At 44.3% G+C, this 25,695-nt stretch overlaps 1 protein-coding gene across 1 annotated transcript in view; it reads left to right on the top strand.

The window, feature by feature from the left end:
* Window positions 1-1,921: 1,921 nt before the first annotated feature.
* Window positions 1,922-25,695, top strand: part of znf385d (zinc finger protein 385D) — a 64,113-nt gene continuing 40,339 nt past the window's right edge. The window contains exons 1-3 of the mRNA XM_053326817.1: window positions 1,922-2,464; window positions 14,774-14,795; window positions 14,886-14,966. Coding sequence (XP_053182792.1) covers window positions 1,922-2,464; window positions 14,774-14,795; window positions 14,886-14,966 — 646 coding nt within the window. The remainder of the gene's footprint in view (window positions 2,465-14,773; window positions 14,796-14,885; window positions 14,967-25,695) is intronic.

Genomic DNA, 25,695 nt, shown 5'->3' with positions numbered 1-25,695 from the left:
GAATCTTGACTTGGTTTTGGATCTTTGACCATGTTTAACCCTTAAACAGGTCTTACTAGTTATGTCATTTGCACCTGAAGGAAGGAAGGAAAGGAGGAAGGAAGGAAGGAAAGGAGGGAGGAAGGGAAGGAAGGGAGGGAGAAGGAAGGAAAGGAGGGAAGAAGGGAAGGAAGGGAAGGAGGGAGGAAGAAGGATGGAAAGGAGGAAGGGAGGGAGAGAGGAAGGAAGGGAGGGAGGAAGGAAGGGAGGAAGAAGGAAGGAAGGAAGGAGGGAGGAAGAAGGAATGAAAGGAGGGAGGAAGGGAAGGAAAGGAGGGAAGAAGGGAAGGAAAGGAAGGAGGGAGGAAGAAGGATGGAAAGGAGGAAGGGAGGGAGAGAGGAAGGAAGGAAGGAAGGAAGGGAGGAAGAAGGAATGAAGGAAGGAAAGGAGGAAGGAAGGAAGGACAGATGAAGGAAGGAAGAAAGGACAGAAGGAGGGAACATTTACCCTAACAGCTGAACTTAGATCTGAGGAAGGAAGGGAGGAAGGACAGAGGAAGGACCCGGGAGGACAACAGGAAGGTTAAAGAGTTTGTATCTCCTGGTGCACGTTGCCTGTTTAAGGGTTAAAGAGACATCTGACATAATTATCAGGAGTTTACTGAACAGAACAAAGACTGGACCCACAGTGCAGATCAGAAACCAAGGACGGTTTATTTAGACAAAAAAAACAAGAAACAAAAATGCAGCTGGAGACGACAGGGCTGGACGAGGCGAGGCGAGGCTGAGGGCCGGGTAGAGAAAAGAAACACAAAACAGGTAAGCCCAAAGCAAAGTATAATCCAAAAATCCAAAAACTGGGGTCAAGGTATACAAAAACACACAGGAGCAAAGAGCCGAGAGCGTTACAACGGTGGATGAGACAACGAACTGGTGATGAGTGGAGGAAGAGACCGGCTTATTAATGCTGTAGATGTGAAGAGCAGGGAACCAGGTTGATGAAACTCAGGTGTGCAGAGGAGGGTGGATGCAGAAGCTACCAGAAGGCCCCGCCCAGCCCTGGGGGAAAGAAAACATGGACACAGAAAGAGGGAGCAGCGGTGAACTGGATCCTGACGATAATAATTTATATAATAACACTATATAAATAACAAAATAGCAAAAAAACATGATACGTCCCATTTAACCCTCCTGTTGTCCTCAAGTCAAGGAAGGAAGGGAGGGAGGGAGGGAGGGAGGGAGGAAGGAAGGAAAGGAGGGAGGGAGGAAGGAAGGGAGGGAGGAAAGGAAAGAAGGAGGGAGGGAGGAAAGAAGGAAGGGAGAAGGAATAAGGAAGGAAAGAAGGGAAGGAAGGGAGGAAAGGAAAGGAAAGAAGGAAGGAAAGGAGGGAGGAATGGAGGATGGAGGAAGGAAAGAAGGGAAGGAAGGGAGGAAAGGAAAGGAGGGAGGAAGGAAGGAATGGAGGATGGAGGAAGGAAGGAAAGGATGGAGGAAGGAAGGAAGGGAGGAAAGGAAAGAAGGAAGGAAGGAAGGTATGAAAGAAGGACAGAGGAAAGAAAGAGAGATGGAGGGAGGGAGGAAAGAAGGAAGGGAGGAAGGAATAAGGAAGGAAAGAAGGAAGGGAGGAAGGAAGAATAAGACGGGGTCAATTTGACCCGGGAGGACGACACAAGGGTTAATAAAAGGGAGAACTAAACGTGATATGGTAAAAGGTCAAAGGGAAATTAGTCCTGAATTTTGACTTGCAGGGAACATTTTTACATAAATTCACTTTAAGTTTTGGATCTTTGACCATGTTTAACATCAACATCCAACATCATCATAACAGTATATAAATGACAGAATAATAAAAAGCATGTTATATCCCCCTTTCATATAAAGGTTAACGGTATTTGCTTGTCTGTAACGGAGCAGAAACTCTTGTTCTCTTGCATGAAATTGAGATGTGCTGCCTTCCCATGCACCATCCATCTCTACCTCCACACCTCCACACCTCCACCTCCCTGCCTTCCCATGCACCATCTCTACCTCCACACCTCCACACCTCCACTTCCCTGCCTTCCCATGCACCATCCATCTCTACCTCCACACCTCCACACCTCTACGTCCCTGCCTTCCCATGCACCATCTCTACCTCCACACCTCCACTTCCCTGCCTTCCCATGCACCATCTCTACCTCCACACCTCCACACCTCCACTTCCTCCACTTCCCTGCCTTCCCATGCACCATCTCTACCTCCACACCTCCACTTCCCTGCCTTCCCATGCACCATCTCTACCTCCACACCTCTACGTCCCTGCCTTCCCATGCACCATCTCTACCTCCACACCTCCACTTCCCTGCCTTCCCATGCACCATCTCTACCTCCACACCTCCACACCTCCACTTCCTCCACTTCCCTGCCTTCCCATGCACCATCTCTACCTCCACACCTCCACTTCCCTGCCTTGCTACACAAAAGACACAATACTTAACCCTCCTGTTGTGCTCCTGGGTCAAATTGACCCCATCTCTTTTGACTGTTCCTTACTTCCTTCCTCTTTTCCTCCTTCCTTCCTTCCTTCCTTCCTTCCTTCCTTCCTCATTCCTTCTTTCCTCTCCTTACTTCTTTCCTCTTTTCCTCCTTCATTACTTCCTTCCTTCCTCTTTTCCTCCCTTCCTTCTTTCCTCCTTTACTCCCTTCCTTTGTTCCTTCCTCATTTCCTTCTGTCCCCAATTCCTTCCTCCCTCTTTTCCTCCCTTCCTTCGTTCCTTCCTTATTTCCTTTTTTCCCCAATTCTTTCCTTCCTTCGTTCCTTCCTCATTTCCTTCCTTCCTTCCTTCCTTCCTTCCTTGACCTGAGCACAACAGGAGGGTTAATGCACTGGCTCTGAATGCTGGCAGTGTACATGAAAGAGTGCAGCAGAATAGTCCAGTGTGAATATAATTCCTTGGGATACTGGGCTGGTATTTTGTGTTTCCTCCATTATTCCATTTTTTAATTACATTTTCACGGGTGCACATTGTTGTACGCTGACTCCTCGCTGACTCCTCGCTGACTCCTCGCTGACTGTGTGTAACTTAATATTCAGCACGTCGCAGCCAGGTGGCTCTTTAAATCCCGTTATCTCGGGCCAGGTGTCAGCCTTAAAACTTTCTTATTCCTGGTGGAACTTCTGATTAACCCTTTATTGGGCAAATAATCATATTTGGTAACTTCTGTAAATATCCCAAAATATCCTTCCTTCCTTCCTTCCTTCCTTCCTTCCTTCCTTCCTTCCTACCTTCCTCCCTTTCCCTCCTCCCTGCCTTCTTTCTTCCCTTCCTCTTTTCCTTTCTCCCTCCCTCGTTCCTTATTTCCTCCGTCCTTCCTTCTTTTCCTTCCTTCCATCTGTCTTTCCTCCCTCTTTCCTTCCTCCATCCTTCCTTCCTTCCTTTCCTTACTTCCATCTGTTCTTCCTCCCTCCCTCCTTCTCTCTTTCTTTCCTCCCCCCTACCTTCCTTCCTTCCTTTCCTTCCTCCCTCCTTCCTTGCCTTCCTTCCTTCCTTCCTGCCTTCCTCCCTTTCCCTCCTCCCTGCCTTCTTTCTTCCCTTCCTCTTTTCCTTTCTCCCTCCCTCGTTCCTTATTTCCTCCGTCCTTCCTTCTTTTCCTTCCTTCCATCTGTCTTTCCTCCCTCCATCCTTCCTTCCTTCCTTTCCTTACTTCCATCTGTTCTTCCTCCCTCCCTCCTTCTATCTTTCTTTCCTCCTCCCTACCTTCCTTCCTTCCTTTCCTTCCTCCCTCTTTCCTTGCCTTCCTTCCTTCCTTCCTTCCTTCCTTCCTTCCTTCCTTCCCCCTTTCCTTCCTCCCTTTCCCTCCTCCCTGCATTCTTTCTTCCCTTCCTCTTTTCCTTTCTCCCTCCCTCGTTCCTTATTTCCTCCATCCTTCCTTCTTTTCCTTCCTTCCATCTGTCTTTCCTCCCTCTTTCCTTCCTCCGTCCTTCCTTCTTTTCCTTCCTCCATCCTTCCTTCCTTCCTTTCCTTACTTCCATCTGTTCTTCCTCCCTCCCTCCCTCCTTCTCTCTTTCTTTCCTCCCTTCCTACCCTCCTTCCTTGCCTTCCTTCCTCCCTCTTTCCTTGCCTTCCTTCCTTCTTGCTTTACTCCCTTTCCTTCCTCCCTTTCCCTCCTCCCTGCCTTCTTTCTTCCCTTCCTCTTTTCCTTCCTCCATCCTTCCTTCCTTCCTTTCCTTACTTCCATCTGTTCTTCCTCCCTCCCTCCTTCTCTCTTTCTTTCCTCCCCCCTACCTTCCTTCCTTTCTTTCCTCCCCCCTACCTTCCTTCCTTCCTTTCCTTCCTCCCTCTTTCCTTGCCTTGCCTCAAAGTAAACTAAACTAACTACAGCTCTAAGCACCTGACAGGAACCAGATGCAGATTCAGATTTCTTTTTTTTTTTTTTTTGAGAGGATTTTATCTGCTGTGTTTCACACCGGTTCTGTGGAGGAGAACGTTTTTGGTTCTGGCAACTGAAACCACTGCTGAGGAGCGTTGCCCTCTCTCTCTCTCTCTGTGTGTGTCTCCTCCACTGTAATATTTTTTAAGCTGCCTAGTGTTAAGTCATGAAATTGGCCCAATGAAAGTCTTCCTCTTCAACTGTAACAATAGAAGTTTTTTAAAGGAATTGGAAACACATTTTAGCTGCTGCAGCACTCTGGGATTAATTTTACCTCTACCTCCATGTCTTCTTCTTCCAATGTTCCACAACTATTTAAATGAGGAGCACATTTTCTGGAGCTCATGGTGTACCGTGACCTATTTTATCGAGTCTGACATATTCACACTTGAGGATTAAAGATTGCTCGGGGGTGAAAACACAACCACTTAACAATTCAGATGCCCATCCACAAATTGTTCTGTATGCCTTAGAGGGAATGAAGGATTGGTGATTTTGACTTTTAAATATTACAATTATTGCACTAGTCATTTAACCCTCCTGTCGTCCTCCCGGGTCAAATTGACCCCATCTCTTTTGACTGTTCTTCCTTGCTTCCTTCCTCCCTCTCTCCTTACTCCTTTCCTTCGTTCCTTCGTTCGTTCCTTCCTCCATCTCTCCTTACTCCTTTCCTTCCTCCCTCTCTCCTTACTCCTTTCCTTCCTTCTTTCCTTCCTTCCTCCTCCCTCCCTCCCTCCTTACTCCTTTCCTTCCTTCCTCCTCCCTCCCTCCCTCCTTACTCCTTTCCATCCTTCCTCCTTTCCTTCCTCCCTCTCTCCTTACTCCTTTCCTTCCTTCCTTCCTTCCTTCCTTCCTTCCTTCCTCCCTCCTTGCTCCTTTCCTTCCTTCCTTCCTTCCTTCCTTCCTTCTTCCCTTCCTCCCTCTTTCCTTACTCCTTTCCTTCCTTCTATCTTTCCTTCCTTCCTCCTCCCTCCCTTCCTTCCTTCCTCCCTCCTTCCTTCTTTCCTTCCTTCCTCCTCCCTCCTTACTCCTTTCCTTCCTTCCTCCTGTCCTTTCTTTCGTTCTTTCTTTCCTTCCTTCCTTCCTTCCTCCCTTCCTTCCTTCGTCCCTCCTTGCTCCTTTCCTTCCTTCCTTCCTTCCTTCCTTTCCTTCCTTCCTTCCTCCCTCTTTACTCCTTTCCTTCCTTCCTTCTCTCCTTCCTCTTTTCCTTCCTTCTATCCTTCCTTGACCTGAGGAGAACAGGAGGGTTAATTCTCCATTTGATTTAGAGAGAACAGAATGAGCAGTAGTAGTTAATCTGATATATTTGACCTCACACAGACCACATGGCGAGCTTATATGTTATTTTAGGGGTTTTTTTTTTTCACCGAGCAGGAACCCGTCTCACGTCCTGCAGAATTACTTAGCTGCTACACAAATGTCAAACCATTAAGTGGAGCAATTTTGCAGTGAAGCTTCCCCTGAGCTAATCCATGCAGCCATTTGTCGACATTTCCCGTAAAGAGGGCTTTCAGGTGATGTAATGCACTCTCTGGCTGTCATCTCGGAGGTCCACAGATCTTTAAACGACAGTAGTGGTGAAATTTTAGATTCATTTTTTAACCCAAAACCGCTAAAAAGAATGACAGTCAGGGTAGTTTTTGTAACCCCCCCCACCTCCCCCCCCCACCTCCCACCCCCCACCCTCACTCCCACCCTCACTCCCACCCTCATGCACTTAATTGTTTTTTATGACTACATAAAATATGAGACCTTTGCTTATATATTAACTCTTTATTGGGCAAATAATTATATTTGGTAACTTCTGTAAATATCCCAAAATATCCTTCCTTCCTTCCTTCCTTCCTTCTTTCCTTCCTTCCTTCCTTCCTCCCTGCCTTCTTTCTTCCCTTCCTCTTTTCCTTTCTCCCTTCATTGTTCCTTATTTCCGCCGTCCTTCCTTCCTTTCCTTCCTTCCATCTGTCCTCCCTCCTTCGCTCCTCCCTTCCTTCATTCCTTCCTCCATCTCCCTTTCTTCTCGCCTCCCTTCCTTCTTTCCTTCCTCCGTCCTTCCTTCCTTCCTTCCTTTCCTTCCTTCCATCTGTTTTTCCTCCCTCCCTCTTTCTCTCCTCCCTTCCTTCCTTTCCTTCCTTCCATCTGTCCTCCCTCCCTCCCTCCTTCTCTCCTCCCTTCCTTCATTCCTTCCTCCATCTCCCTTTCTTCTCGCCTCCCTTCCTTCTTTCCTTCCTCCGTCCTTCCTTCCTTCCTTTCCTTCCTTCCATCTGTTCTCCCTCCCTCCCTCCTTCTCTCCTCCCTTCCTTCTTTCCTTCCTCCATCTCCCTTTCTTCTTCCTTCCTTCCTTCTTTCTTCCCTTCCTCCCTCTCTCCTTCTCTCTTTCTTTCCTCCCCCCTACCTTCCTTCCTTCCTTCTTTCCTCCGTCCTTCCTTCCTTTCCTTCCTCCCTCCTTCCTTCCTTACATCCTTCCTTCCTTCCTTTCCTTCCTCCCTTCCTTTCCATGAGTGTCCACCAAGTATAAGGAAGCAAATGTGATGAATATATCTGCCAAGTTGAACATTTTCATATTGAACTTATTTTTAATTTTTTTTTACTTTCCCTAGAATTAAAAATTAAAATGTGAGCTTTTATATCTTAATTGCACTTTAAATAATTGATACCTTTACTTGAAGCTGGCGGTTATGAGGTAATCATGTACCGTGTTTGCCTTGATTGACTTTATGGTGACATGTGGTGTAACATAATGAACAGTCGCTGGGGGGAAATGATGTTGTACAAAGAAAAGAGGATGAAATCACGCATGAAAATGAGCTGCGGTTTAAATATAATCATACAGGTCGTTTCAGTATTGAAGCCAGAAGTTCTGACATGAGACGATCATTTGGTGATAAACCTGCTTAACCCTCCTGTTGTCCTCGAGTCAAGGAAGGAAAGGAGGGAAAAAGGAGGAAGGAAGAAGGAAGGGAAGGAGAGAAGGAAAGGAGGGAAGGAAGAAGGAAGGAAAGGAGGGAGGAAGGAGGGAAGAAAGAAGGACAGAAGGAAGGAAGAAGGAAGGAAGGAAGGGAGGGAGGGAGGGAGGGAAGGAAGAAGGAAGGAAGAAAGAAGGAAGGAAAGGAGGGAGGAAGGAAGGAAAGGAGGAAGGAAGGAGGGAGGAAAGAAAGAGAGAAGGGAGGGAGGGAGGAGGGAAGGAAGAAGGAAAGGAGGAAGGAAGGAAGGAAGAAGGAAGGAGGGAGGAAAGAAAGAGAGAATGAAGGAAGGAAAGGAGCGAGGAAAGGAGGGAGGAAAGAAAGAGAGAAGGAAGGAAGGAAAGGAGGGAGGGAGGAAGGAAGGAAGGAATGGAGGGAGGAAAGAAGGAAGGAGGGAGGAAAGAAAGAGAGAAGGAAGGAAGGAAAGGAGGGAAGGAAGGAAGAAGGAAGGAAGGAAGAAAGAAGGAACGGAGAGAGGAAAGAAAGAGAGAAGGAAGTAAGGAAGAAACGAGGGAGAAAAGAAGGAAGTAGGGAGGGGAGGAAAGAAGGAAGGAGGGAGGGAAGGAAGAGAGAAGGAGGTAAGGAAGGAAAGAAGGAAGGAGGGAAGGAAAGGGTTGGTTGTTTATGTTGTCCACTCACATATTCTGGATTGAATCTGAGCTTGAACAGATATGGGAGGATTGGAGAAGCTGACATTGAGAGGTTGACATTTTTTTTAAGTGAAGAAACAAGAAAAAGAAGTTAAAACCTGCTTCTACTGTTTATTTATTATTTGGCCTCCTGAGTTTGTGGAAGTCTACCGAGGGGCGGACGGCCAATCGGAGCAGAGTGGGCTCATCAGGAGAGGGACCTTAAAGAGACAGAGGCTGAACTGAAGGGGCTGCATAAAGAGCCAGTGTCAGATAAATAAGGAGTTTCTTCACCTGTAAATCATGCAAAGATATTCCAGTAGAGGCCTAGAATATAAATATAGAGCTGCAAATGTGCAATATTACATCCCTCTTTTAAAGTGGAGCCTTTTAGCTTTAAATTGTAGGTGTTAGCATCCATATCAGGTGAGTGGTGAAGTATCTGTAGCCCTTTTTAATGCATCATCCCTCCCAATATACACTTTGCTAGAAGCCTAAACAGTAAAGGTAGGATTTAAACCTTGACCCCCCCCCCCCCTCCCACTGCACCTGCACTGAGATACTTATCTGTAATGGACTCTGCACAGGCCTGATATTAAATGTACACTTAGGCCTTGGGAAAATTGTAAACACATTATCCACAGGCAAAGACCTCAGAGACCCTTTAAACAACAAGCCGTCATCACCAAACAGGCAAATGGCTATAAATCATTTCAGTGCCCTTAAAAAAATAAAAAATAAAAAAATAAAAAAAACCCAGCAGATTTCCTCCACACCATCTCACCATCGTATCTACAGTGCGTGTATGGGGGCGACGGTTTGTCACAAGTGGCACCGGGTAATGAATATTAATGTGCTCAGATGTCAGCAGAATTAATTGTCGAGGAGGGTAAATGCTGCATTATCTGCAAGGCTGAAGTATTTGACGGTATATCAGTGGCACAAAACCGGCTCTAATGAAAAGCAGAGTTCAGGGAAGAGTAGTTGCTCCTTTCCTTCCTCCCTCTCTCCTTACTCCTTTCCTCTTTCCTTCCTTCCTTCCTTTCTTTCGTTCTTTCCTTCCTTCCTTCCTTCCTTCCTTCCTTCCTTCCTTCCTTCCTCCCTCCCTTCCCTCCTTCCTTCCTCCTTGCTCCTTTCCTTCCTTCCTTTCTTCCTTTCTTTCCTTCCTTCCTTCCTTCCTTCCTCCCTCTTTACTCCTTTCCTTCCTTCCTTCTCTCCTTCCTCTTTTCCTTCCTTCTATCCTTCCTTGACCTGAGGACAACAGGAGGGTTGTCACAAAACCGGCTCTAATGAAAAGCAGAGTTCAGGGAAGAGTAGTTGCTCCTTTCCTTCCTCCCTCTCTCCTTACTCCTTTCCTCTTTCCTTCCTTCCTTCCTTTCTTTCGTTCTTTCCTTCCTTCCTTCCTTCCTTCCTTCCTTCCTTCCTTCCTTCCTCCCTCCCTTCCCTCCTTCCTTCCTCCTTGCTCCTTTCCTTCCTTCCTTTCTTCCTTTCTTTCCTTCCTTCCTTCCTTCCTTCCTCCCTCTTTACTCCTTTCCTTCCTTCCTTCTCTCCTTCCTCTTTTCCTTCCTTCTATCCTTCCTTGACCTGAGGACAACAGGAGGGTTGTCACAAAACCGGCTCTAATGAAAAGCAGAGTTCAGGGAAGAGGGAAGAGTAATGGCCGTGGTGAGAGAAGGGAGGGAAACGACAGGGAGGGCAGAGCTCGGCCTGCTTTTTGCAGAGCTGGATTTCAGTGGGCTTTTTTGGCTTTGAAATGACCAGTGGATGATATATTTAGTGTGTGATCACTTTATTCCAAAGCACAACAGAGCACACCCATGCTGGCAACAATAAAGCATGATTTTTCTTTAAAGGAATTCACCTGGTTGTGTCATTTAAGAGCTGACAGGTCAGTGTTTTATTAATGATGAGTATTTATGTTGTGGCAGCTGTTTTCCAACAAGTCCTCCAAATTAAATGACCAAATATTTGGTTTGACCGAGGATGACACATAGAGGCGTTTCCTAAATCTGGCACACCTATTGGCAATAATCGATAGGACATCATCTTCATCATCTGTTTGTAATATAATGATGTTTCATTGTGTGAGAACGCTGTGGTGAAGGTTCGGTTAGGTTCGGGCACAAAAACCCACTTGTTTAGATTTTGGGAGAAGATCATGATTTGAGTTAACCCTTTATTGGGCAAATAATTATATTTGGTAACTTCTGTAAATATCCCAAAATATCCTTCCTTCCTTCTTTCCTTCCTCCCTGCCTTCTTCTTCCTCTTTTCCTTTCTCCCTCCCTCGTTCCTTATTTCCTCCGTCCTTCCTTCCTTTCCTTCCATCCATCTGTCCTTCCTCCCTCCCTCCTTCTCTCCTCCCTTCCTTCTTTCCTTCCTCCGTCCTTCCTTCCATTCCTTACTTCCATCTGTCCTTCCTCCCTCCCTCCTTCTCTCCTCCCTTCCTTTTTTCCTTCCTCCATCCCCCTTTCTTCTTCCTTCCTTCCCTCTTTCTTCCCTTCCTTCCTCCCTCCCTCCTTCTCTCTTTCTTTCCTTCCCCCTACCTTCCTTCCTTCCTTCTTTCCTCCGTCCTTCCTTCCTTTCCTTCCATACTTCCTTCCTTCCATCTTTCCTTCCTTCCTTCCTCCCCTCCTTCCTCCTTTCCTTTCAATGAGTGTCCTATAAAGGGTTAAAGAGAGAAACATGCAATGTGGTTTTAAAGTTAGTTACTTAAAGTTAGCTGACCTTCGTCGTCATGGCTACAGTAATAACCCCAGGGATAAGCTTAGGAGACGATCATAGTTCACGATCATAGCCTTTTTTTTTTATAAAATCTGTCTCGACTGTCACAGTTGGACACGGAGAACAAACCGACAGCGATCTCCTGTAGCAACGTCCACTTTTGGTTTAATGCCTCCGTCCACGCCTCCGCCTCTGAATGAGGAGAATTGTCAACATATATAGACGTCATCTGAACTGAGCCACCGCTCTGGGTCATAATTACTGCGGCTGCTATCGGGCATCTGTCACTCAAATATATCTACAGGTCATTTTCGAGGGCGACTTCACAACTTACTGTCTCGTTTTTAGTTTTTTTTTTTTTTGTGTCTGTGTTTTTCTGTTGGCACAACTTTCAAGTTTAACCCTTAAACAGGCAGCGTGCACCAGGAGACTCTTTAAGGAGCATGATTGGTTAAGGTGGTTGTTTAATTGTATATGAGCCTTTAATTGGTAGAATTGAAGCTTGTTGTAGGTTTATACTTTGATAGAAATGATAAAAATCAGTTTAGAAACTAGTATGTGTGATATTAATGAGCAGAATGTTTCACTTTACTATGTTAAATAACACATTTAAGTGTTTTTACCATTATCACCATTTTATACCTTAACCTTCCTGTCGTCCTCCCGGGTCAAATTGACTCGTCTGTTTTGACTGTTCCTTCTTTCCTTCCTTCCTTCCATCTGTCCTTCCTCTCTCCTTCTCTCTTGCCTCCCTTCCTTCCTTCTTTCCTTCCTCCATGCCCCTTTCTTCCTTCCCCTACCTTCCTTCCTTCCTTACTTCTTTCCTTGGTCCTTCCTTCCTTCCTCCATCCCCCTTTCTTCCTTCTGTCATTCCTTCCTCTCTCTCTCCTTCCTTCCTTCCTCCCTTCCTTATTTCCTTTCCTCCCGTCCTTCCTTCCTTCCTCCATCCCCCTTTCTTTCTTCTGTCATTCCTTCCTCTCTCTCTCCGTCCTTCCTTCCTTCCTCCCTGCCTTCTTTCCTTTACTCCCTTCCTTTCCTCCTTCCTCCCTCCTTTCCTTCCTTCTTCTTCCCTTCCTTCCTTGACTCGAACACAACAGGAGGGTTAATAAGGGCAAAGCATCCTGGTTGAGATACAACTCATAAAATCCAAAATATATTAAAAATATGAAGGAAATGTTTTACTTTAGGTGTAAATGACATAACTAGTGACATCACATTAGGATTTTTACATCTAATTATCCACTCCTGCCTGTTTAAGGGTTAAAGTTGTTTTTTTTTTTTAGTATATAACGAAAGTCACTGTAACCCAGCATGAAAACAACTTCACACACAACATAATGGAAGAAATTCATTGTGAAATAAAACTATTCATTTAGAGTCCGTCTCAGAGTGGTGTAAGTCGATGTGCGAGGGCTTTAAGTGCACCGTCGAGTTATAATGACTCCGCGTGAAAGCATGCAATCACAGAGCGGATTCTTTATAAAAGCCACTTACTGTAACATCCATAGTCTTTACCTCATCTGTGAACTTGCTCTGAGATGGACAGCTGGACACAGTGAGATAGTATAGATTAGCTGGATGACTCAGCGGCCGCCTGTCAAGTTTGTGTGTGTGTGTGTGTGTGTGTGTGTGTGTTTGCGTGTCCTTACACCAAGCGCCAGAGAGAGAGAGAGAGAGAGAGAGAGAGAGAGAAGGCAAAGAAGGATAGAGAGAAATGCCCACAGCATAGCCTGCCATCTCTCAGTTCCAGTCCAGCGCCTGAGGAAATGTACCCTGATATTAGCTATTAAAGAGCAGATTGTCAGGGGAGCCATGCCAGCACTGACAGGAGCTGTACAATGGAGCCGGCTGCAGGGAGGCAGGGAGGCAGGAGGCAGGAGGCAGGAGGCAGGAGGCAGGAGGCAGGAGGCTAGCTCTGGCTTTTTTTCCTTCCACAGCTTCCCTTCCTCTGGTCCTCATCGGTAGCTGACGCCCTCCGCCGCCACCCCACCCTTCTCCACACACACACACACACACACACACACACACACACGCACACACACACACTCACACAAACCCTGCTTTTATGCCTAACTCTGTACCCGCTGGCTTGGAAAAAAATCCCATACAGACAGACGTTGGGAGACAGCAGCAAACCTGATGAGTATGTGATTAGATTGGCTCCATACCTGAGCCGTGCTGCAGCAAATGTTCTCATTTGTGGAGATTTTTGGATGGCGGCGTGTAACCGTAGAAACTTCCCAACAGAAATTAGATGTGGATCATTTGCTTTCAGATGAAATTGGAAAGAGATAAATCAGTGTGAATTCAAATCAATGACTCCTGCTGCTGTTAAATATTTGAGATAATGTCCCTTTTTTTTTTTTTTTTACTCCCCTTCAACAAAAAGAAGGATGATCGTAAGCATCGATGCACACTTATTTGTGAATGCAAATTTTTCACCTTATCAATCTTTTATTCAAAGAATATTCAACCGTGACTCTTTTCTCATTTACCCACTTTGAATATTGACAAGAGGAGAGGGAAGAAACTCAGACATGTCAGATGAAATTTGACAGAACTCAAGAGCCATGAGGGATTTCTGTCCTTTAAGTTGTGACAGCATATAATAAGGCCCAATCATTTTAATTAAAGAGCTTAATCTAGCTTCATAGAGAAAGGTAATCAGATCTCCGGGGAGCCCTCTGATTGCCTGGAAGTCTAAGCGGAGTGGAAGGATTTCAGAGAGCGGCGTTTTCTCCTCCATCCTCAAAGCAAATCTCGGGGGAGAGTCGGGAGAGGCTGAGCTCCAAATGGAAGGAAAGAAAAGAGGCGGTGTCCTGTCTGGAAGGGTCGCAGCACCTGTCCTGATCTGCCTTTCTCTTGATTCTCTCCGTCTTTTGTTGCCTCCGCCACTCTCACCCTCTCAATTTCTCCCGCTTTGTGTCCCTTTACTCGATTTACTCTCTTTTAATGTTATCTCTTCCCTCTCACCATCTCATGCTTCATTCTTTCTCTTTCTCTCTTTCTTTCTTTTTTCCTTTTGTTTTTGCCTCAAACTTTGCTTACTTACTTTTCCAGTTTCACTTTCATTTAACTTTCCTATTTATCCAGCTCCCATTTTTCTTTGTCTTTCCAATCTACCTTCTTTTGTTCTTGTTTTTCTTTTATCCTTTCCTTTCTCCTACCTTACCTCAATCTCCCTATCTCTTTTTCTCCCTCCTACTTTGCTGTCGGGGCCCCACTCACCCATACCAACTTTAGATTGATCACAGTCATTACCTCCATTAATGAGAGGGGATTGAGTTCTTAACTGGGCCTCACAGAGCCAGTTAGGTCACACTGACTGGGGATATGGATTACTGGAGGCTTCCCAGAGAGCAGGGCGTCCTAGGCCAGCCAAAGTACACTTTAATCACCTGCCCTTCCAACAGTAAATGGCTCTTTAATGACACTGTAGTAGATGGTTTCACCCAACACAAGGGCAAATACATGCATGACTTAACATGGGGATGGTCTCACCAGCCAGGCTTTGTAATAAGTAGACAGAACAAAAGATACAAAATCTGTCTTAATATTATGAGTATAACCAATTTACAGCACCACATCCGAGAACAGAGGTTAAATAGATATAAACTCTACTAATATATATTACTAACTATTCTTAAATGTTGGAAAATGTGCTTGATTCAGCTTCTTATCCGGAGTTATTTGTCTTCTAATGGAGCTTGTACAATTGTGCACAAGTGGTGATTAAGCCGTGTTAGTTGGTAGGTGACTGATTGCACGTCTACTTTTCCATGTCATGCTGGGAGCAAGACGAGGGTTAGTGTAAGCGTTAAGTGGTTTAAGTGTTTTATAAAATAAAATTAAATAAAGAAATAAACTTGGATATTACATTAGTAGAAAATATCACCTTATATTCAAAGTGTGAACCTGCAGCTCTCATAAAGTTCTCTGTACAGTCATTACAGGAGTAGTTGTTTCACATGCTACGTGTTAGCTTAGCAACAAGGAAATGACCATTGCAGTGTTGAGTTTCTTTTCTTGAGCTCTCAGTGAAACACAGTGTGTTTTTTTTTTGTGTGTGCAGGATGCAGCATCTTTGTTGCCAGGTAGTAGTGTTGTGTCGGTCGAACGAATCTTTTGAGTGAACGAACTGAACGAATCACTTCATGAACTGATTCGTTCCTTTCTCAGTTCAGTTGAGCTCAGCCGCGAGCATGGCGGTCGGGAGCTGCCGCGACTCACTCGTGAATCTTCGGCGAACGACGCAGCCAGCGAGGGTGGGGGGGTTGGGGGGGGGGACTATTGTTGACGCCTGAGCGAACGTGACTCGCGTCGCTCAGTTCGTTCATTGAACCAGCGACATATATACGCATTGAACGACCTGCTGAGGACGCAAATGTTGCTAACATCAGTGTAGCATCATGTTATGTTATTTTACTGTGCACAGAGGACACTTTCACCGTGTAATCATTTTAGTGCATGTATAAGCAGCGCTGCGTCTCCCGCGAATGATTATATACTATAGTCCGTGAACGCACCGTCCCTCAGTAAGTGAACGTGAACCTCAGGGCTGAATCATGAACTGAATGACGGATTATTTGGCTGTTTATCAGTTCAGGGAGTCGGAGAGCACTGAACGATTCGGTGAACGAATCTTTTGAACGAATCATTTTAATGAACGGATTCTAAAGATTCAGTTCAGTAAAAAGGACTGCCGTTCCCATCACTACCAGGTACTTTATGAAGGAAGGCGTAAGCTTCCTGGAGCTCTTCAGAAACGACCACCTCTCTCTTCTTCAGTATGATAGCTAACAGTTAGCATAATGACAGGTGCTGTAAGAAAGAGCTGCAAGCAACACACTGATTGACTGACACACATACAGACAGACAGTGTTGTGTACAGACGTCTGGTGCATTTTTTATGCTTTGAATTGGGTTAGGTATGAATGAGTGGGGTAGAACATGATAAACATCCATGCAAGCGCTAGAAACAAGTAGTTAATATTATAAGTATTATTTTAATTGTGGTGAAAAACTGAATATTTTAGTGTCTCACAGGGATTTATCAGGACTTGTGACATCCAGCTTGAAACTGGGACAATCCTGAACAAACTGAGATGTCTGGTCACTGCTGTTTTCTACTAATATGGAGCTAGAGCCAGTAAATGATAACCTTAGCTTAGCTTAGCTTAGCTTAGCATAAAGACTGAAAGCAGAGGGGAACTGCTAGCTAGCTGCTAGCTCAGTCCACTAATCACATCATTGTTTAATCCATACACAAAGAGAAATGAGAAGTCAGTAGTGTGTGTGTGTGTGTGTGTGTGTGTGTGTGTGTGTGTATATTTTGGGACTTTAGAGGGTACCAGGCTATAGCTGTTTTCCCCCTACTTCCTGTTTATAAGCTATAGGCTAATTACCTCCTGGCTCCAGCTCCTTAATGCACAGATATAAGAGAGTGGTATCGATCTAACTTATAAATAAAATGTGCAAATCCTTTACTTCTTAAACAGGCAGGAGCTGGAAATGAGATGTGTGATGTTACTAGTTATCTTATTTGCATCTAAGTAAAACATTCCCACAAATATTTTTAATATATTTTGGATTTTTTGAGTTGTATCTCCACCAGGATACGTTGCCCCTATTAAGGTATAAAAATGTCATAATGGTAAAAACAACTGCAGGCCTGATAGCGCTCCGGCGCCACGCCGGATTTCCGGCGTACCAACGTGTTTGGGGAAAAAAAAAAAAATTCAGCTGTTTAAAAAAATATTTAAAATAAATGGTGCATGTTTCAGAAAAATGAATGTCTGGTTGTTCATGCCCTGTTTAGTCAATGGTTAGGCTACAAATCAATTACTAGTTACTTTTGAGTATTATAATTGTTATGAATTCTTCAAATCAAAGGACATTTATGTATGCATGCTTTTATTTTGAAGTAGGTGGTTTTATTATGAAGGCAGTTATTCAGTTCCTCTTCTTTTCCTCACGTTCTCCACTCGACATGTTTACAGCGGTGCAGCAGTCACTGACGATGTAAATTGTGTTCATAGGGAAGTGAAATGAGAGTGTACATGTTACTTTCCTCTTCTGATTGTGTTGTTAGCTGCTGGTGTATATTTACACTCTTTGAAAGTCTGTTATTTTAGTTGTTAGCATGATCGCGATTTAGCATCATTTAAGCTAACTCAGTTGTGTGTATGACTGCTAACTTTCATATTACACCAGTTTACATGTATATGCTGCATGATTCAGGGTTAAAGCAGCACTTATGAATATTAGATGATTGACACTGATATAAATGTATTTTTATTTACTGTGAAGTGTTATTCACTGTATTTAATTTACAGCAGTATACAATGATAAATCAGTCCTTTTATTTCTTGTTATAATTTCAGAAACTGCTCTGTACCCAGAATACATGGTTGTACCCGTACAGTTCTACAGTAAACAATATAAGGGCAAATTCTGCTGATGTCAGTGCAGTGGTCAATTAGGCAAACATCAGCATCAGAGGTCGCATTCCTCAACAATAATGACTGAGCTTTGCTGGTATGGCTGTAGTATCCGTAGTCTCAGTATGCTATACAAGCAATACGGATCCCACTTTACAATTATGCTAATCAGGGCATATACCGTGGCTTAGGCTCCTCCCAGGGAAAAAAGTTCAGGCTCAGGATATTTTTTCACTATCACCCCTGCAACTGAAAAAGATAGAGGGGTAATACATTCTTGCTTTCACTGGTCATTAATCAGTCCCTCCAGGATTTCGCGGGATTTTTTTCTGATTGTTGCCTAAAATGTCTGATTTTGCGGCAGCATTTTAAAGAAATTGCGGTAAATGTTGCGATGTTTTAAACACTTTAGTTGCTATTAAATTGCGGGAGACACACACACACGCCATCTCTGACCTCATTACACATTCAACTTCATATTTTGAAGACAGTTTTCACTCCGTTTAACATTTTATTTGACAATATTTATCTCTCTCACAGACACATGCACACAACACAGACACACAGGATTAGTTGAGGTTACCGTGGCAGCAGACGGTATTTTTTGCCTCCAATTTGCAGAAAAGTTGCGGTGATTGGACAAAATTGCAAAGGCCCGCACATAATCATAATCGCGTGGATTGGTTGAATTTGCGTTAATTGTTGCGATCACGACATCACGAATTCCTGGAGGGACTGATTAATAACACACATACTAGTTTCTAAACTGATTTTTATTATTTCTATCAAAGTACATACTTCAATTCTGCCAATCCAGTTCAGTTTTTTAACTAATTAGAAAAGGGGTAAAGCACATACAACCTTAACTAATCATGCTCCTAACATGGTGTTTAAGAGTCTGTATCTCCTGGTGTATGTTGTCTGTTTAAAGGTTAACACGTGTAAAAGTAGAAAGCATTGAAAGCAGTGAACACATTGCTTCTCACTCATCATGCACCCACCAACTCTCCGACTAGTGACTGAGTATATAGCCGTTCATGGAAGCTGATGTGTTTGCTGCTCAGTGTTTAGTCAGGCTTTTGGCAGAGATTATGTTTCACAGCTGTTGATAAAGCTGATAAATGAAGAATGAAAAATGAGTCTCACTTTTAAAATGCAATCTGTGATGTTCAGCAGAGAAAGAAAGAAAGAAAAAAAAAACACCATAGCAACAAAAAGCATGGCACCACACAAAATAATCCCTAATGACAGACAGGAAATCTCTGATCACCACTTTAACCCTTAAACAGGCAACGTGCACCAGGAGATACAGACTCTTTAACCTTCCTGTTGTCCTCCCGGGTCCTTCCTCTGTCCTTCCTTCCTTCCTTCCTTCCTTCCTTCCTTCCTTCCTTCCTTCCTTCCTTCCTCTGTCCTTCCTTCCTTTGTCCATCCTTCCTTCCTTCCTTCCTTCCTCAGATCTAAGTTCAGCTGTTAGGGTAAATGGTCCCTCCTTCTGTTCTTTCTTCCTTCCTTCTTCCTCCCTCCCTTCCTTCCCTTCCTCCCTCATTTCCTTCCTTCTTCCCTCCTTTTCTTCCTACCTTCCTTCCTTCCTCCCTCCTTCCTTTCCTTCCTTCTTCCTCCCTTCCTTCCATTCCTCCCTCATTTCCTTCCTTCTTCCCTCCTTTTCTTCCTACCTTCCTTCCTTCCTCCCTCCTTCCTTTCCTTCCTTCTTCCCCCCTCCCTTCCTTCCCTTCCTCCCTCATTTCCTTCCTTCTTCCCTCCTTTTCTTCCTACCTTCCTTCCTTCCTCCCTCCTTCCTTTCCTTCCTTCTTCCTCCCTTCCTTCCATTCCTCCCTCATTTCCTTCCTTCTTCCCTCCTTTTCTTCCTACCTTCCTTCCTTCCTCCCTCCTTCCTTTCCTTCCTTCTTCCTCCCTTCCTTCCATTCCTCCCTCCTTTCCTTCCTTATTCCCTCCTTTCCTTCTTACCTTCCTTCCTTCCTCCCTCCTTCCTTTCCTTCCTTCTTCCTCCCTTGCTTCCCTTCCTTCCTCCTTTCCTTCCTTCTTCCATCCTTTCCTTCCTTCCTTCTTTCCTTCATTCCTTCCTTACTTGAGGTGCAAATGACATAACTAGTAAGGTCTGTTTAAGGGTTAAGATTATTCTAATTGTGCTTTTTATTTGAGCTCTTTTATGACGAGAGCCAAGGAGCCAAAAAACTGCCAAATGATGACTCACCGGCGAAGACCCCACAGACTCGCCGGAGCACCAAACCTTTACGTGCACTTTGCTGGAAGCACGTTTCAGTCTGGTCTCCGTGCCACTGAAAAGCTGCCCAGAGAAGCAGGTGCGATGGCAGCTTTCGGTGGCCGGTGAGCACGTGGAGATCGGCCGAGTTAATCGCTGTGAATTCAGGTTGTTTTGATGCCTGGCACACCGGAGCGGGCGGGCAGGAGGTAGACGTTAATTGCGGGGGGGGGGGGGGGGGGGGGGGAGCAAAAAGAGGTTGCTGCCTTTCTGCTGGCGGCGTAAACATTATCTATCAGGAGTGACAAGGTCAGCCGCATCATAAATAGTTCACAGATTCATTATTTGTTCTTTTGGGTAATGGCCTCGGCTCGGCTTGATGGACGCGGTGATGTAAAGTTACACTTAGGTCATTAATGAGGTTTGACAACAACTGATGATTGCCAATATGTCTGAAAAGCTGGATTGTTTTAATAAAGAAAAAGACTGTAATATGAAGATTAATTAAAAATTGAATCTTTTTTATCACTGCAAAGTATTAACCCTTTATAGGACACTCATTGAAAGGAAGGAAGGAAGGAAGGGAGGAAGGAAGGAAAGGATGGAAAGGAAGGAGGGAGGAAGGAAAGGAAGGAGGGACGGAGGAAAGAAGGAAGGAAGGAAGGTAGGGGGGAGGAAAGAAAGAGAGAAGGAGGGAGGGAGGAAGGGAAGAAAGAAGGAAGGAAGGAAGGAAGGAAGAAGAAAGGGGGGATGGAGGAAGGAAAGAAGGAAGGGAGGAGAGAAGGAGGGAGGGGGGAAGAACAGATGGAAGGAAGGAAAGGAAGGACGGAGGAAGGAAGGGAGGAAGGGAAGGAAGGAGGGAGGAAGGAAAGGAAGGAAGGAAGGACGGAGGAAAGAAGGAAGGAAGGAATGTAGGGGGGAGGAAAGAAAGAGAGAAGGAGGGAGGGACGAAGGGAAGAAAGAAGGAAGGAAGGAAGGAAGGAAGAAGAAAGGGGGGATGGAGGAAGGAAAGAAGGAAGGGAGGAGAGAAGGAGGGAGGGGGGAAGAACAGATGGAAGGAAGGAAAGGAAGGACGGAGGAAGGAAGGGAGGAAGGGAAGGAAGGAGGGAGGAAGGAAAGGAAGGAAGGAAGGACGGAGGAAAGAAGGAAGGAAGGAAGGTAGGGGGAGGAAAGAAAGAGAGAAGGAGGGAGGGAGGAAGGGAAGAAAGAAGGAAGGAAGGAAGGAAGGAAGAAGAAAGGGGGATGGAGGAAGGAAAGAAGGAAAGGAGGAGAGAAGGAGGGAGGGAGGAAGAACAGATGGAAGGAAGGAAAGGAAGGAAGGAAAGGAAGGACGGAGGAAGGAAAGAAGGAAGGGAGGAGAGAAGGAGGGAGGGAGGAAGGACAGATGGAAGGAAGGAAAGGAAGGAAGGACGGAGGAAATAAGGAATGAGGGAGGGAGAAAGGAAAAGAGGAAGGGAAGAAAGAAGGCAGGGAGGAAGGAAAGGAAGGAAGGAAGGAAGGAAGGATATTTTGGGATATTTACAGAAGTTACTAAATATAATTATTTGCCCAATAAAGGGTTAATGTCTTCTTTATCTGTAAATTAGATTATTATGATTTGAACAAAAAATGAAATATAGTAATATTTAGAGTAGGTGGGTTGGACTAACTGGGTATATTCTCCAGAATGGTGAATTAAAACCCGGCAGTGAGCAGCTGTGACGTTCCCTCTTTTCACCGCTGCAGTTCTTTTCTGCTGTTTCCTGACAGGAAGCTGTCCGTCACATGACCAGGTCACCTTAAGCAAGGGCGCTTATTGATTACTGTTGCCAGCAGATTGGGTGTTGGGTGCTGCAATGCGTGTGTCTGTTCTTCCTCCCTCCCTCCTTCTCTCCTCCCTTCCTTCTTTCCTTCCTCCATCCCCTTTCTTCTTCCTTCCTTCCTTTCTTCTTCCTTCTTTCCTTCCTTCTTTCTTCCCTTCCTCCCTCTCTCCTTCTCTCTTTCTTTCCTCCCCCCTACCTTCCTTCCTTCCTTCTTTCCTCCGTCCTTCCTTCCTTTCCTTCCTCCCTCCTTCCTTCCCTTCCTTCCTTCCTTCCTTGACCAGGTCACCTTAAGCAAGGGCGCTTATTGATTACTGTTGCCAGCAGATTGGGTGTTGGGTGCTGCAATGCGTGTGGTGCAACTATGACTAATTCACCTCTACCTGTCTCTGTGTCTCTCTCTCTGTGTGTGTGTGTGTGCGTGTGTGTGTGTGCGCGTGTGTGTGTGTGTGTGTGTGTGTGTGTGTGTGTGTGTGTGTGTGTGAGTCTGTGTGTGTGTGTGTGTTTCAGTCGACATTGCAGACGCCTGTAGACCAAACTAAAGAAGAACATCTGGCATGAAAAGACCATTATTATAGGCCGTTATACTCAAAGCCATGACTGGAACATTTATATTATTAAAGTCTGTGGACGTCACTCTGAAAGGGGAACAATGACTTCACTTATTAGTCGTGAGTAATTTAAATTTTAAGTTTAATTTGAGTCGAAGATGACGGAGCTGTAAGCAAGAGCCAGAAAATAAACCCAGTTAGTCCAACCCACCTACTCTAAATATTGCTATATTTCATTTTTTGTTCAAATCATAATAATCTAATTTACAGATAAAGAAGACATTAATACTTAGCAGTGATAAAAAAGATTAAATTTTTAATTAATCTTCAAATTACAGTCTTTTTCTTATTAAAACAATCCAGCTTTTCAGACATATTGGCAATCATCAGTTGTTGTCAAACCTCATTAATGACCTAAGTGTAACTTTACACCACCGCGTCCATCAAGCCGAGCCGAGGCCATTACCCAAAAGCACTTTTTATTTCAACCACCATTCAAACATCATAAAAAAATAAAGATTCAACTCGTAGTTATCAGACCAAATAAACAGTTTACACAACAGGCTGCGGTTTCTGCTCCGCTGGGTGGTGTTCATAAAGGAGTTATACATATGACATCATCAGCATTACGTAACTCATTTCTCTCTCTGGCATGTCGGCCATTTGTCAGATGAAACATTGAATTAAGAGCTGCAACTAATTATTTTCATTATTGATTCATTTGATTGATTATTGTCTTGATTTATTGATTAGTCATTTGGTCTGCAAATGATGAAAAACTGCTTTCCAAAGCTCAACGAGCCAACAATCCACAACCCAAAGATATCCATTTAACCCTCCTGTTGTGCTCGAGTAGGAAGGAAGGAAGGAAGAAGGAAGGAAGGAAAGGAGGTAGAGAAGTAGGAAGGAAGGAAAGGAGGGAGGAAGGAAGGAGGGAAGGAAGGAAAGAAGAAGGAAAAATGGAGGAAAGGAGGAAGGAAGGAAGGAGGGAAGGAAGGAAAGAAGAAGGAAAAAGGGAGGAAAGGAGGAAGGAAGGAAGGAAAGAAGAAGGAAGAAGGAAGGAGGAAGGAAAGGAGGAAGGAAGGAAGAAGGGACGGAAGGAAAGAAGAAGGAAAAAGGGAGGAAAGGAGGAAGGAAGGAAGGAAGGAAAGAAGGAAAGAAGAAGGAAGAAGGAAGGAAGGAAGGGAAGGAGGAAGGAAGGGAGGAAGGAAGGGAAGGAGGAAGGAAGGGAGGAAGGAAGGAAGGGAGGAAAGAAAGGAGGAAGGAAGGAAGAAGGGAGGGAAGAAAGGAACAGATGGGTCAATTTGACCCAGGAGCACAACAGAAGGGTTAACAGTCAGAGGAGACTATAAACCAGGGAATGCTCCTTTAATATACATTTAGAGGCTGGAAACTAAGAATTTTGACTTTTCTTTCTTAAAAGACGACTGAAAACGAGTCTGATCGTTGCAGCTCGAGATGAGTTTTTCAGTCTTTCTCTTTTTTTCCCTTGGTGATCTGTTGTTCTCTTCATTTAACCAGAATGGAGGAAACTTGCAGGCTGATCCAAAGAGAGAGTCATGATGACACTGCACCATGTGAGATGTAATGTGTGGATGCATTTTTAGATTTAACACCTTTAAATGGAAGAATAAAAAACATGGAGTAAGTGAAGCTGTTTCCTTTTCAACACCTAATTACCTGCAGTCACATTAACTCCACACCTGTTACTCTGCAGCTAAAGCACTGAGAAGAAACATATTCCCCATCTTAGATCAACTCCATTGCAATTAATTATGTCTTCTCATTTTGGAAAATATTAAAATATGCACCATATATCACTTTATTGTGCATCCATATTTAAAAAAAACTTCAGGATGCAATTTCTGCTGCATTAATGTTTAAGTTTGTATTTGTTTTTCACTGATACACTAAACAGGGAAAATCCACTGTTAACCCTTGTGTCGTCCTCCCGGGTCAAATTGACCCCGTCTAATTCTTCTTTCCTCCCTTCCTTCCTTCCGTCTGTACTTCCTCCATCCCCTTTTCTTCCCTCCTTCCTCTCTCCTTTCCTTTCCTTTCCTTTCCTTTCCTTTCCTTTCTTTTCCTTTCCTTCCCTCCTTTATTTCCTTCTTAATTCTTTCCTTCCTTCTTTCCTCCTTCCCTCCTTCTCTCTTTCTTTCCTCTGTCCTTCTATCCTACCTTCCTTCCTCCCTTCTTTCCTTTCCTTCCGTCCTTCCTTCCTCCCTCCTTTCCTTCGTTCTTTCCTTCTTTCCTTTCCTCCCTTCTTCCTCCCTCCCTTCCTTCCTCCCTCCTTCCTTTCCTTCCTTCTTCCTCCCTCCCTTCCTTCCCTTCCTCCCTCATTTCCTTTCTTCTTCCCTCCTTTTCTTCCTACCTTCCTTCCTTCCTCCCTCCTTCCTTTCCTTCCTTCTTCCTCCCTCCCTTCCTTCCCTTCCTCCCTCATTTCCTTCCTTCTTCCCTCCTTTTCTTCCTACCTTCTTTCCTTCCTCCCTCCTTCCTTTCCTTCCTTCTTCCTCCCTCCTTCCTTTCCTTCCTTCTTCCTCCCTTCCTTCCTCCCTCCTTCCTTTCCTTCCTTCTTCCTCCCTTGCTTCCCTTCCTCCCTCCTTTCCTTCCTTCTTCCATCCTTTCCTTCCTTCCTTCTTTCCTTCATTCCTTCCTTACTTGAGGTGCAAATGACATAACTAGTAAGGTCTGTTTAAGGGTTAATATGGACTTAACAGAATATGGAGAGGCACAGATAGTGAGTCTTTATGTTTATTGTTTTGTTTCCAGGAGGAAGAATAACAGCGAGCATGTTGCGAGGTTACGCTGATGTCTCTGTCACAGCTTTATAAATAGCTGTGTGTGAGTCTGATGAGCTGAACTTTGGCTGACCGGTCAGTGCAGGCATCTGTGGTCTGGGAGATCAGGATTTGAGACCTGTTGTGGAAATCCTACTTTAAAAAAACAGTTTACTGAAGCACACATGTTTTACCTCTTAGATATCCTAAAAGTAGGAGTGTAATAAAAACAAAAACAGGATTATTAGGCTCATTTTTTAATTTTGATGTGATGTTTAATTTTGCCTTCTTAACAATTAGAGATAGAAATACTTTGGGCTCTGTGCATGTCTGAATTCACAATGCAGACTTTTACATGCATTTAAAGCCTGCAGACAAACTTTACATCCACTGTCACTGGTGTCTTATGCACGAGGATGTTTTTACTTCTTAATAAATCAGAAGGATATAAAGAAATGTTGAGCTTCTGTGCAGCCATGAACAGCAGAATAATAAAAGCTATTATATTTTTGTTTCTGTAAGCAAAGTCAACACACCAGAAAAACTAGTGTAGATTTACTGTTACTGGAAGCATTATTGTCTATTGTCAAATATTATATTATATTTAAATTAGGGCTGTCAAACGATTAATTTTTTTAATTGCGATTAATCGCAGAATTTCCATAGTTAATCGCGATTAATGGCGTTTTGAATTGCATGTTTAAAATCCTGTTATTTTCCATTTGAAGGCAGTTTTAAGCCCATAATGTAAAGCATTTCTTACCAGAGTGTCTTAACTGGGAATCAATCACGGCTCTGCTGCGACTCCCACACTCCAAAATGGTCCTTTGGTGGAGCTGAGGCTGGCTTGGCTGCACCTGGGTGTTTAGCGTGGAGGTGCTAACTCAAACTCCACGTACTCCGGTGGTAGTTAAACTCCGTTTGACACAGGTTGCATTTTACTTTTGACTTGTCAACTGAAGCGTCTGGAAGTGTTTTAAAGTTAAACAAGCCGTTCAAAAGTCCAGTAGCTCTCTTACTTTCCATCAGCGCGGTAGGTTTACTGCAGGAGGCCACTTCAAAGCATAGCGCTACAGCTAGAGGAGCCGTCTACGGGGGAGGAGAAGGGACAAAAAGGCTTGCTACATTAAAATGCGATTAAAAAAAATTTACGCGTTAACGCTGACAGCCCTAATTATATTATATTATATTATATTATAT

The sequence above is a fragment of the Scomber japonicus genome, chromosome 10, assembly GCF_027409825.1.
Source record: "Scomber japonicus isolate fScoJap1 chromosome 10, fScoJap1.pri, whole genome shotgun sequence".
Classification (NCBI taxonomy): Eukaryota; Metazoa; Chordata; class Actinopteri; order Scombriformes; family Scombridae; genus Scomber; species Scomber japonicus.
This window is presented reverse-complemented; position numbering and strand designations above follow the sequence as displayed.